A 13,488-nucleotide genomic window follows, 5' to 3' on the forward strand; every position below is an offset into this window, starting at 1 on the left:
ATCATCAAAGGTGGAACACTGTCGACTGGAAAACAAGGAGATGGACCCACCACTGTTTTTCAACATGTGCTTGACATTGCCATGACTAACTCATTCGTGATCCACAAGACTCGCTGTGCCAGCCTGCAAGAGAATCCCAGGATGTCAGCAATTCCAGGAGGAGCTTCCTGCGCACCTCCTTGGAGTTGATGTGAAAAATGGCCCACAGAAGACCCCAGGTAACAAAAATCTGCCTGTCCCCACAAGCAGCGGCCACACAAAATCTAACAGAGCCAGCATGGGGCGACAGCGCTGCAAGCTCTGTAAAAAGAGCACTGCCTGGCAGTGTCAGGAATGTGGTGTGGGACTGTCTGCAGCCAGAGAGGAACATGGAAAACCTCTTATTCATGTACAGTTTCAGTGTTTTTTCTTTACTAAAACTCTAAAATCAAATTCCGTTTACGTGTTTTTCCTTCATTTAAACTGTTTTTCAGTGTTTTAACATGCAGTAAATTGAAAATAACAGATGCTGACAAAGACAACTTACTCTCAGGACATTTTCTGATCTTTTTTTATAGTCAAAATAAGCAAAAAAAATCCAGTTGGACATTTTGAGGCTCAGGTGTTAAAGAGTTAGCCAGATCATTACAGAACAACCTAGCCATAAAATGGACCCCGCAGATTCAGACACACTCTGCCAGGCATTAGTGGCCCTGGGAATTTTGGTTGGACAACATGAGAGGGTGCTCCTGGATGTCGTGGAGAACCTTAAAACCCTCAGTGCCTGTCTTTCAGCTGGGCATACAGATGAACCACGTTTCCGCTTGCCTGACTCCACCAGATTTGAACCCACCTCCAGCTCCCTCTGCCCAGGCTGCCCCTGCTCCTCTCCCCTGTGAACCCCACATTCCTACCCCAGAACGCTACAGTGGTGAGTTGGGTACTTGCGCATGGTTCCTTCTGCAATGTTCCCTAGTGTTTTCGGAACAACCAACCACCTATATTTCTGGTGAGTCTTCTCACCGGCAGAGCCACTTAGTGGTGTTGTCTCTCTGCCAGGATTCGAAATCTCTATCGAGTTTAGAATCCTGGCGGCCCAGAATGGTTTGGACGAGGTCTCACTCCAGGGTGTTTTTTCTCACAGCCTCTCAGAAACAATGAAAGATGAGCTGGCAGTGAGAGATGAGACTGAGTCCCTCGATGCTCTAATTTCCGTAGCCACCAGATTAGATAATCGCATGAGAGAGCGACGTAGAAAAGAGACCCACCGTTGGCAGGCTTGGAGCAGGGTTTTTCTTTGTTGGGGTAAAAAGATGGCTCTTTTCGTCCCTGCATCAACTATACTGGACTGAACAACATCACTGAAAAAATAAAACCAAAAAAATATAAGTACCCTCTTCCCCTCATCGACTGTGCCTTCAGTCCTCTTCACCAGGCTAATGTTTTTTCCAAAGTGGAGCCAAACATCTATTTTTGGTATGGACGGACCACAAAAACCTTGCTTACCTCGAGGCGCCAAAAGAGATTAAAGTCTCGCCAGGCAATGTGGTCATTGTTTCTGGGGAACAACCATTAACCCACAATCAAAAACCTAATGCCCTCTCCCATCAGAGTGACAAGGACAAGACCAGTACTGTCCCAGAAACCATTGTTCCCGTGTCCTGCATTGTTGCTGCTGCTCTCTGGGAAATAGAGACACTAGTTAAGGATGCCCAGCGCACGCAGTCTGACCCAGGTAATGTTCCTGCTAACCGTCTGTTTGTGCCTGGCCCTATGAAATTCCATGTTCTCCACTGGGGACACTCCTCCAAACTTACCTGTCATCCAGGAATTCAACGCATGCTCTCATTCATCAAACAGCGCTTCTGGTGACCCACCATCACCAAGGACACTCAGGCCTTTGTGGCGGCTTGCTCCGTCTGTTTCCACAGCAAATCTTCTCATCAGCCTTTGGCGGGTCTCTTACACCCCTGTTTGACCCCAGTTCTCCTCTGTCAGCCTCAGCTCGGGATACCATCCCCAGACCAACAGCCAGACATCCCCCCCCTCCTCATGCCCGGATGAAGAGATTGAGGAGGATGATTATATATATATATATATATAATAATAAAAATAGTTAATAATAAATAAACAATAATAATAAGACTAGTCCACTTCCTTCGGCTGAGGTGTTGTATAGCCTGATGGCAGTGGGAACAAAGGATCTCCTGAACCTCTCTGTTCTGCACCGCAGGGAGATGAGGCATTTTCTGCACCTCTAACTTCTTCTCTGTCCTGCCAGAATGTTGTGGAGAGGATGGTTGTTATTGTCCAAGTTGGCCTCCATCTTACATTGTGTGCGTCTCTCCACAACAGTCCTGACTGAGTCCAGACTGCTGCCAAGCACAGACACAGCCTTTTTTACCAGCTTGTCTAGTAGTGCCTGTGTTGGCCCCCACATAGACCTGAGCTCTGTAAGTCCATACGTAAAATCCACTGTTAGAAATCTGGGCGTGATTATGGACAGTGATTTTAAATTGGACAAACACATCAATTCAGTTGTGAAATCTAGCTTTTTCCAACTGAGGCTTTTATCAAAGGTCAAGTCCTGCCTGTCTTTTAATGATTTTGAAAGAGTCATCCATGCTTTTATGTTGTCCCGCCTTGACTACTGTAATGCTCTTTATGTTGGTGTTAACCAGAACTCCCTCTCACGACTACAGTTGGTCCAAAATGCAGCAGCTCGTCTTTTAACAGGAACAGGCAAGCAAGAGCAGATTTCTCCTGTGCTGGCCTCCCTTCACTGGCTTCCTGTATGTTTTAGGATTGATTTTAAAAATTTGGTACATTCAACCCCTCAATGACTTCTGTCCCTTCGATCATGATAGTTGCACTGGCTGGATCAGATGCTTTGGCGCCTTTGGTGACTAGGATATTCATCACTTGGCTCTCAAGATCTCCAATTTGGCCTTCAGCATCCTGGGAGCACAAATATCAGAACAAAATTTCAGTCTTCATTGTCATTTAGCTGGTATCCCTAACCCTCTCATAGGCTATTATGTTAAGGGTTGGAAGAAAATACTGTATCAAATTGATGACTGTAGTCAAAATGCAAAAAAAAAAAAAATTGATTTAGTTTTACCTACCAAATATTTGAAAAGATCCTCCTCCTTTTCCCCAAGATAAACCACTAGGCAGCGGATGGCAACCTCTTGGCGTGTCTCAATTGTGTTGTCCTGATAAAGAATTTTTTTTTAAGTTTTCTAATTATTTAAGGGTTTCATGTAGCACCTCAGGATTAGATTCCCAGAAGAAAAAAGGTAACATGGATGAATGAAATTTTCCTAAAAAGGGTAAATTTTTTAAATTTTTATCCTAACTATTGAATCATGTACCTTAAGGAGTTCCATGATGTTCTGGATCTTTTTTGCAGCCCCTCCTCTTGACAACACCAATGGCATTAGGCTTGGTATGCACTGATCCAGATTTTGCATGAAAGTTGACTCCAGATTAACGGATCCTTCTATATTCTTCATTGATCTGTGTGACACACAAAACAAAGCAACATGGGATAAGAGTTGTCAGAATTAAACTTTCATTGAGCTAAAACCATACTCCTGCCAAATTTTATTAAAAAACAACAGCAACAAAAAAAAACATTTACCTGTGCTGGAAGAAAAGGAGCAGGCCAACGTTCCTTCAAGTCACTGACAGGTGGGGACAGGGTGACAACTTCCTGTCTGTGAATGGACAATGTCCTTTCCATTTTCTCATTGATGATCTGGGAATTATTCCTCTTCTTCACTTTGCTTAGGAGCTCCAGTGTTTCACATTCCAAACTTTCTTGTGTTTCTCCCTGTGGATGAGGTGGCAAGTAGTTCACCTCACCCTTCCGTGCCTTCTTCACATTCTTGGCAGGCGTTTTTTCATTTGCTCGCTTCTTTTTTTAGAGCATTCACATCAAGCTCAGGGCACCCAAGCCCTCTAAGTTTGGGTCTATAATTGCCCATTTTAAATTTGAGTCTTTGTTGCCATCCGTAACATCCATTGTAGGACCCTGTTTCTTTGAGGCAAGGATGTTTTCGAATCAATGCTTCTGCTACATTGGCAAACTGTGCAGCTGTAGGATAGGCAACATACTCAAAGATGCTTTCAGCTAATGTCTCAAGGACGTCTGGAAGGATGGCAGTAGAGCTGAGTGGACTTCCATCTTTGTTGAAAGCTTCATTACCTGCTGCTAGCACAAGGTGTTAAAGTTGATGGAGGAATGGAGGCTATCCAGCAACTTCTGTGTAATGGACATAGCATAAAAGAGCCTCACTCGCTCACATGTACACACTTTTCCTTTCCTTGTTTACTTTTTGTTTGATTGTAGTTTTGTCAATGCTGTATAGCTTTAGACAGTGTGTGAATGTGAGTCAGAGCACATAAGGTACTAATAAGCTCAGGAAGTGTATTATGAGCTCAGAATATTTTTTGTTTTCATGATTTTAATTTTCCTTTGTATCAAGAAAGTCATCACCAGATTTAGACTGACAACTTGTTTACTGGCTGATAAACATTCTGTTAATGGACTTGAAGGACCACTTAACCAAAAAAAAAAGTATGTTTTTGGACCTAAATATATCAGCTCAGTGCCGTTTTATAAACAATCCCAAAGTAATTCATTAAATGTGTAATGTGTAAGATCGTGCTACTTGCTCCACCTCCATACGGGGCAGCATTTCACCTCTTCGCCCCTGTTCAGTTAATCATGTTGTTGTTGTTGGCTACAGCAGCATGAGGAAGGGATGATGACATCATCACAATGGCAGAATCAGAAAATAAGGTTTATTGCCAAGTATTTCTCTTTTTACAAGATATTTGGCATGGTGTGGCAAAACCTGCCACTGAAGTGCCAAAGGAGGAAGTTGCCGCTTGGTAGCAGTCCCATTCCTTGATTACACCTCATCAATGAAGTATCCAGCGATGACCTTTGGATCACACTTTGAGCATATGCATGTAGCCATGTCACCATTCATAAAAACTCATCTATTGCACCATTGATGCAGATCTCATAAGGTTCGGGTTTATCATATGAACATGCCAAAAAAATTTTGGGTCACTGAAGGATATTCCGGCACCTTAGTTGCACTCTGTGGAGATCCAGCATTTTCAGCAATTGCCTGATTGTCTCTTTTTGTCACCATATAGCCAGCCTGTATGCATTTAAGATGCACCATCTTATATCTGTGACGCATGCCGTGTTGGTTCAGCTCATCATGCAGAAATACTGCAATATCCAGGATATCAGGATGGGCTCTCAGTCTGAACAATAAGTCCTAAAGGTGCCTGCGCAAAGTCGAAAAACTAATAACAATACTATCTATATTACTTAAAGACACAAGTATCTCCCAATGTCTCAAACCAAAATAAAACTGGATCAAACGTACCAGGCGGGACATGTTTGCTTCAACACTAATTCAGAAAAGCTGGAATTTATTTTTCACATTAAAACTTTTATCAGAATTCTCAAATAATTATCTTGTTAGAAGAAAAGAAATTTCTAATGAATGCCTTACACTTCCATACTTGTTTCTTCACTGAGCAAAAACAAACAAAAATGAAGAGAAATATTTTTGGGCAAAATAAAAAATAAATCACCATCAGCTGCCATCTGCTGTAAGAATAATGCAAATAAGGGTGAAGAAGATGTCACACGGCGATTTTGTGGAGTTGTACATAACATGTTTATGTGATCAAACAACTTCTCATTGTATAATTAAACGCCGAATACAGTCGGAGAAACAGCATAGTGGACATACTTTATTATGACAACTTTACTTTGAAAGCGGTCACAGGAAGTGTTTGCGTGTTGTGTTCCGCGGGGTGTGATCCGTGTACCAGCGCCACATTGCTAGCAAACAAGAAGAACTTAACGTTATAATACGCAGCAAGTAGATGAAGAGGCTGTGAACGACTCAAACAGAAGCTCACCTGTCAGGTAAGCTGCCGACACCCTGTCCGCTGACTGACGAACATGGCGCAGACCGGTGAAGAGCGGGAAATGAAAGTACGACATGTTGAGGAGGGTTGTTGTTGGTGTGTTGCCTTCACTGACGAGATGAGACTAGACGGTTTTAAATGATCCAGGTCAACGATGTACACTGGGAGGGTTACAGTGTGTGTGTTACAGTGTGTGTGTTACAGTGTGTGTGTTTCACTGTGTGTGTTACACTGTGTGTGTTGTGTGGGGGTTTCCTGTCTTCCTAAAAATAATTTAATTTCCGTGTAAGAAACAAAAGCGTCCTTGACGGAAGTCCATAGTTCAGACTTGTTATTTGCACTTTAGTGTGTACGTAAGATTACTACACTTGATGACACAACTGTTTGTCAACAGAATCATTCTAAATGAGTGAACACATACAACAAGATTAAAGGGCTGTCTGAGTTCTTTCTTAAAATGATAACAGGTTTGTTTTTATCTCCACCAACTCCTGAAAGAAATATGTCTCATTAGCTCCTGATGGTCTGCTGTGTCTGTATCTGTCTGCCTGCTGTTTGGTGCCTGGCATGAAAACTGCACACCTGTTTTTATGAGATTTGTTTTGACCTCTGACTACTAACCTCAATGTTACACACAATCATTTTATCCACTGTTGAGGGTAAATTGTGGTGTATTTCAGGCTGGAATATTTCCTTTTACGTGGTCACTCTTGGGTCAGGGTCACAGACATTGAAATTATTAAAGTCCCAACCTCTGCTGTGACTTTGATGCAATTCACTCATCAGAAACATCATTCTCACAACTCTTAATGCATTTCTCCCAACACTAAATCACCAGTGCAAAAGCCTCTAAAACAATCAACCTTGTTCACGAGTCAAAGCATGCAGTCAGTCAGTCACTTCAACATTGTCACCAATGAATTAAACCTTTTCACCAGAGTTTCAAGACTTAGTCAGGCTTTTATCAAAACATCAAAAAATGTGTAATCTGACTTTATAAAAAGAGAAGTGCAGAAATATAGAGCAAAAAATGTTCTGACACAAACTGAACTACAGTTACAACAGTAACATGTTGGAAAAATTACTATATTCTGTTTCAACACTGCATTGGTGTTTATTGTACTGGGAACATTTCAACCTCTCAGCAGATCAGTGTCCTGTCACACTCAGGGTATTTCCTGCATGGAGAATTGACACGTCGCGGCTGGAGAGATAATGATAATGAAAATGTAAATATTGCGACACCCCCCCCCCACACACACACACACACACACACACGCTTAGTACCACCGCGGCTTAATTTGTCTTAAAACATGTGAATTTTATTCTTGTCTTTTACAAGATCATTCAGAAAGTAATAGTTTGTGTCACATCTACAGGTACATAACATCAACAGTTATAGCCAAATCTTATTCAAGAGTTTAATGAAATAAGTGCCATAAGTCCAAGTGCGTATATTAACTGTGCTTTTGGATTTTCATTGTTAATAGTGACAGATGTTACTGTTCAAAACACTCAGAATTTCAGATTGACCAAGAAACAGATAACCTGCTGACACTAATGAGAAGGGTGGTACTGAGATCTGGATTTCAGTAAACAGGCCAGATCGGGTTTGAGGGCACTGGTTGAGATGCGTAAAATGTCACGTAAGCGGGAGTCACTTAGTCTTGACCTCAATCGGCTCTTGTTTAAATTCATGACAGAGAATGTCTGCTCACACAAATATGTGGAGCTGATTAAGCTCAGCATTTTCTTTGCAAATGTTCGCATTTCTGGAAACCTGCCTTTATCCAGCTGCCGGTAAAAGTCAACAAGAGAAAGCTGCTGGTGTCTGCGGCGCCACTCGTCGTAACACTGCAGCTCAATGAGCTTCAGCTGCAGCTGTAGGACCCTCATCAGGGTCCGTGGAGAGGGGAGAAGAGAAAAGCAACATGTCCTTCTCAATAGCTGCATATCTGACGATATGTCCTCAATTCTATGTGCCACAGTGTTATGAGCTAGGCAAACATTAATCAATTCTTGCTTCTTTTCAGGGCAAATGTTCTCAACCATTTTCATGACACAGTCTTTGATAAACGTACCCTCTGTAAAAGGTTTGCCATGTTTTGCTATTAAAGGGGGCCACTTTGTAGTTTGCTTTGGTGATGATTTCAATTGAGTCACAGGCCCGCATGAAGAATCGCTGTTGTGATGCCAGAGCAGCTTGGAGGTGCTTCACTTTTTCAGTACGGTCACTCCCTGTTACCTTGTCGTATGCGTTAGCATGTTTTGTCTGGTAGTATCTCTTTACATTGAATTCCTTAAACAAGGCAGCCGTCTCTTGACAAATTAGGCAAACACAATTGATTTTCAGTGAAGAAATATTGTAATTCCCATTTCTCCTGAAAGCAGCGGCCCTCACTGTCAACTTTCCTCTTTTTACTTGCAGTTGCCATGGTAGAAATGAGCAGAGAATGGTTCACACACAGAAAGGTTGCACAGCCAGATAGCATTAGAGTGGTGCTGCCACCATGCATAGTGATGATAAAGGTGTAATTTTAAGAATGATATTTTAGCTGTAATATTTCAAGATAAAGTAATAATTTATATAGAAATTCATGTATGAGAATAAAATTGTAGTACTAATTATACTTAAGATATTCATACATTTTGATAACAAAATATTGTATGTTAATTAGTCTTTTATTATTATTACAGATGTATTTTCATAACATTAAGATGTTTCCTCAAAAGACTACTAATACAATTTAATTTCTTTCCACTAGTCCAAAGTTTTGCAGTTGACCCCTATCTTTCCTCAGGTATGGGGACTGTTCCCAGCACATGTGATGGTGGCGCTGGGTTAAAGCACGATGGGAGTGGCCAAGACATTGACCACCAGCCTATAATTGAGAAGGATGAACTCAAGAGGCGGAGCTCCAACAGGAGAGACAGCACAGGAGAAACACTTCACTGTCCAACCTGCCAGGGTACTGGACGTATACCTAGAGGTACTAAACACCCAAACAAACACACACACACACACGTACACACACACTGAGGCTGTTAAAGTTCTCCTTTTGCCCTCTTATTATCTGTATAGTTGATGTTGCCCTACTTGTTTCTGGAGGCAATAGATTAATTACAGTTTGAATATTCAAATTTTTCCCACATTGGGAGTATGAAACATATGAAACTGTGCTCCATGTCTGTTCTAGGTCAGGAGAGCATGCTGGTGGCTGTCATTCCCTGTAATGACCAGAGGCTGAGACCCAGACACACGTAAGGAAGCAAATACTGAACACTTGAATTAAAGTGATGAAGTTTTTTCTCAAACCACTTGTTGGACTATATGACCTGATGATGTTTGTGATATCTCCTCCTCTCAGGAAGCTGTATGTTGCTGTGTCCATCAGTGTGTGCCTCCTTGTCAGCTCCCTGGTGTTGTTCTTCCTCTTTCCTCGCTCTGTCCTTCTGTCTCCAGTAGCTGTGAAGTCATCCTTTGTATATTTCATTGAAGACAAAGTCCAAATTAACATCACGGTGAGTGGAGAGAGAAAGCAAGGAGAGCAAAGGGTTTAATGGATAGAACAGTGAAACTTAACTGATTCATTCAGTCACAATTCTTTCTCCTTGTAGAATGTGTTGAACATCACCAATGACAACTTTGCAGCAGTGCAGGCCTATAATCTGACAGTGCAGGCCCTCAACTTTGACACAGTGGTGGGAACAGTGTCCATTAAGAATGTGGCCTCTGTCAAACCCCTGTCCATCAAAACGGTGAGACTTCCCAACTTGACATAAACAGCTACTATCATGTAGAGATGATCGGATGGATGGCTACCAAATTTAAAAGTGAGAGTGAGAATCTGTGAGGTTTTGAGTCTGCTTATTTTGTATGATTTTTCTGATACAGTAAAGTTTTATATGAGAATATTGTTGATATTGTGCTAGTGATGAATTAGAGGGCAGTGTGAAGAAAGTGAATGACTTGCTTATGTTTCCTCACAGTACTCCTTCGTGATCCCCATCAAGCTGACAGACCCTGACCTGAGGTGAGTTGCCAGCGTTACTTAACCTGACAGAAAAAACGTATGGTTTGATTCAGAGCCTCCTTATATGGGAAGATTGTGGTATAACTAACGGGTTTAGTACAAAATCTAAAGATCTAAAAAAATCTAAAGATGTTAGGCAGCTGGCATTAGGGGTGGGCTATCTGACGATCTTATATCGAGGACGATCTTACTTTGGCATATTATCAACTTTTCAGATGAATCGTACAGATCACCTCATTAAAAGATGCTATATTGGGGCTTAGTCCTAACTGCAGCCTAGTTCGAACGCGACCATGGCCTTTTGCTGCATGTTAATCCCCTCTCTCTCTCTTCCTGTGGTTATCATAATAAAGGCAAAAATGCCAAAAAATAACTTACAAAAAAAAAGGTGCTATATTTAGATATTTAATTTTAAAAGCCTCAGTTCTCCACCTGAGTGGAACCAGAACCACTGTTACCAGCTGCAGTCCAAGATGGTGGCGTTACAGTCCGTCCACTGGACAAGAGACCTGCTTCAGGCAGGGAAACAGGAGGAGGAATGACCCGGGGCTAGCTCGTTGATGACTGAACTTTAAAATTAGAATACTTTCATATAGCACCTCATAAATAAATAACAGCTGTCCAAATGAAAACTCCACATGAACTAAGCAACAAGTGTGATTTGTTGGGACAAACATCTGAAAGAATAGTCAAAGTGGCAGAAAAATACAAATCACAACATCCTGTCAGGACTTTCACAATTAAATCAGAGCCCCGTCATTTAACATTGCTTTTATCAAAGTGAAAGTAATACTGTATTGAAAAAGAAAAACTGAATTGATGGTCATGTGATTTACTGTGTATATACCAGGAAAAGGGAGGGCAACTTAAGGCAACAAAGTTAGAAGTAGAAAAATATCTAAGAATCACGTATTCAGATTTTGAGCAGAATAGAGTAATAGGCCTTCCACCTGACATGCCGCCAGTAGGAAAGATAGATCATGAGATGGATGTTAGACCACCCAGGTTGAAGGAGGTTGAGGAGGTAGTCAGGCGTGCAAAGGCTTCTTCGGCCCCAGGGCCAAATGGAGTCCCCTACTGGGTTTATAAAAGCGCACCTGATATCCTAAAGTTTTTGTGGAGGCAATTAAGAATAGTTTGGGAGAAACAGGTTATTCCCAGAGCATGGCGTAGGGCAGGAGGTGTTTTTATTCCAAAGGAGAAGGAATCCTCAGACCTGAGTCAGTTTCGAATGATCTCTCTCCTAAATGTAGAGGGGAAGATCTTCTTTAGCGTAGTCGCACGGAGATTAGCTAGTTATTTAGAAAGGAATAGCTTAATAGATACTGCAGTACAGAAGGCAGGAATACCAGGTTTCGCAGGATGTTTAGAGCACACTAGCATGATTTGGCATCAGATTCAGGCAGCCAAGACAGAGAAAAGAGACTTGCATGTCATATTTTTGGATTTAGCAAATGTGTTTGGTTCAGTGCCACATAGCCTTATTTGGGAGGCATTTGATTATTTTAGAGTGCCTGGAGTAGTGGTTAATTTAGTAAAATCGTATTTCCAAGATATTAGACTATGCTTAAGCAAAGCAGGCTTTACAACAGGATGGCAGAGGCTAGAAATAGGCATTATGCCAGGGTGCACGATTTCTCCATTGGCATTCACAATGGCGATGGAGGTAATCATTAGAGCTTCTAAGTGGGTTGTAGGTGGAGAGAGGCGGCAGGATGGGATGCGCCTTACACCAATTAGGGCCTACATGGATGACATGACGTTGACAACTACAACGGTGCCATGTATGAAAAGAGTACTTGAGAGACTTAATAAAAACTTAAAGTGGGCTAGTATGAAAATCAAGCCTAGTAAGTCTAGAAGTATCTCAATATGTAGAGGGAAGTTAAGTGATAGGAAGTTTGAAATAGACGAAGAGGAAATTCCAATAATTAGGGAAAAATCAGTAAAGAGTCTAGGTAGGTGGTACAAGGCAGACTTGAATGACGGACAACAGGTAGTGCAGTTTTGGAAGGATGTTGCTGAGGGACTGGATAGAATAGATAAATCAGGGCTTCCAGGAAAGTTGAAGCTATGGTGTTTGCAGTTTGGGTTATTTCCCAGGTTGATGTGGCCACTGTCTGTATATGAGATTCCATTATCTGCTGCAGAAAAAATGGAAAGATTAGTTAGCTCCTATATTAGGAAGTGGCCAGGTGTTCCTAGATGTTTAAGCACGGTGGCACTGTATGGGAAAGGCATACTTCAGCTCCCAGTAACTAGTCTAGTGGAGGAGTTTACATGTACCAAGGTTAGGACAGAGCTCCTGTTATCTGGGAGTAAAGATGTGGTAGTCAGTAAGGTGGTTCCAAACCCAATCAAGGGGAGAAAGTGAAATCCAAGAATCGCAGTGCAGGAGGCGGAAGCAACCCTCAGGCATACAGAGATTGTGGGTAATGTCCAAATAGGCCGGGGAGGCTTGGGGCTTGGCCCAGGCAAACCGGTGTGGAGTAGAGCAGGTCCCAAGGAGAAGAGAAAGCTAGTCGTGGAGCAGGTTCGTAGACAGGAGGAAATATTAAGGGATGCAAAGGCAGTGGCCCAGGCTAAGCAGGGACAGTGGGTGAATTGGGAAGGTGTAGACAAGAAAAAGCTTAGCTGGAAAGAACTGTGGAGTATGGAGGAAAGTAGTATTATATTTTTGATAGGGGCAACTTATAATGTATTGCCAACTCCCCGGAACCTAAAACTCTAGGTAAATGGAGACCCACTATGTTCATTGTGTTCAGGTACTGCAACTCTAAAGCACATTCTGTCAGGGTGTAAGGTTAGTCTGTCGCAAGGTTGGTATACGTGGCGACATAACCAGGTTCTAAAAAGCTTAGCTGCAGGAATTGAAGAGTCACGGAGGCAGGCAAATTTAGGAGGGCCTAAAATAAAGAGAGTTGCAATCAAGTTTGTTCAAGAGGGAGAGAAAGTTGGTAAGACAACAAGGAGGCAAGGCAGCTTAGAGGATGCTTGTGATTGGGAAATGGCCCCAGGAAATAGCCAGTACAAAGCTAAGGCCTGACATAGTCTTGTGGTCTAGGAGTAGAATGAAAGTATATTTCATAGAGCTGACTGTTCCGTGGGAGGCCTTAGTTGAAGAAGCATATGAAAGGAAAAAGCTCAGGTATGTAGAGTTAGGGGCAGAAACAGAGCAGCGAGGATGGAAAGTTAGGATTTGTCCAGTGGAAGTAGGATGTAGAGGATTTGTAGCAAGGTCTGTTGTCTCTTTGGAGTTAGGAGCAAGTGCACAGAGTGTGAGGAAAATAGTAAAGGACATGTCAGATGAGGCAGCAAGATCCAGTCAGTGGATCTGGATGAGAAGGAGTAATGGTAGCTGGGGGCCCAGCAGGGGGAGCACTTAGGATAGACAGACTCTTAGGAGAAGCAAGGAAGAAATCCAGGAAGAGGAAGTGTTTTTAAGTGGGGGGTGTGGCCTGTGTGAGCCTCTTTGAGACCATGTGGTTAGTCCAGGTGAGGTGGCCTGTAT

At 42.3% G+C, this 13,488-nt stretch overlaps 1 protein-coding gene and 1 pseudogene across 3 annotated transcripts in view; one reads left to right on the top strand and one right to left on the bottom strand.

Annotated features, from left to right (window-relative positions):
- Nucleotides 1-2,590: 2,590 nt before the first annotated feature.
- On the bottom strand, nt 2,591-5,663 carry LOC147818160 (uncharacterized; annotated as a pseudogene). Its single transcript, XR_015438255.1, has 4 exons — nt 3,623-5,663; nt 3,354-3,498; nt 3,105-3,194; nt 2,591-2,937 (listed from the first exon to the last, which is right to left on the bottom strand). The product of XR_015438255.1 is annotated as an uncharacterized LOC147818160 (transcript).
- Nucleotides 5,664-5,790: 127 nt separating this feature from the next.
- LOC111667197 (transmembrane protein 106B-like) overlaps nt 5,791-13,488 on the top strand; it is an 11,755-nt gene continuing 4,057 nt past the window's right edge. Inside the window, exons 1-6 of one of the 2 annotated variants that reach the window (XM_023422825.1) lie at nt 5,791-5,941; nt 8,745-8,933; nt 9,141-9,204; nt 9,312-9,465; nt 9,562-9,702; nt 9,934-9,977. In XM_023422825.1, the coding sequence (XP_023278593.1) occupies nt 8,747-8,933; nt 9,141-9,204; nt 9,312-9,465; nt 9,562-9,702; nt 9,934-9,977 (590 nt within the window). In that variant the 5' untranslated portion in view covers nt 5,791-5,941; nt 8,745-8,746. The remainder of the gene's footprint in view (nt 5,942-8,744; nt 8,934-9,140; nt 9,205-9,311; nt 9,466-9,561; nt 9,703-9,933; nt 9,978-13,488) is intronic. The other variant, XM_023422824.1, reaches the window with a different exon arrangement.

This window comes from Seriola lalandi, unplaced genomic scaffold (genome assembly GCF_002814215.2).
Source record: "Seriola lalandi dorsalis isolate HSWRI2012SDOR001 ecotype SW California unplaced genomic scaffold, Sedor1 jcf7180002054686, whole genome shotgun sequence".
NCBI lineage: Eukaryota > Metazoa > Chordata > Actinopteri > Carangiformes > Carangidae > Seriola > Seriola lalandi.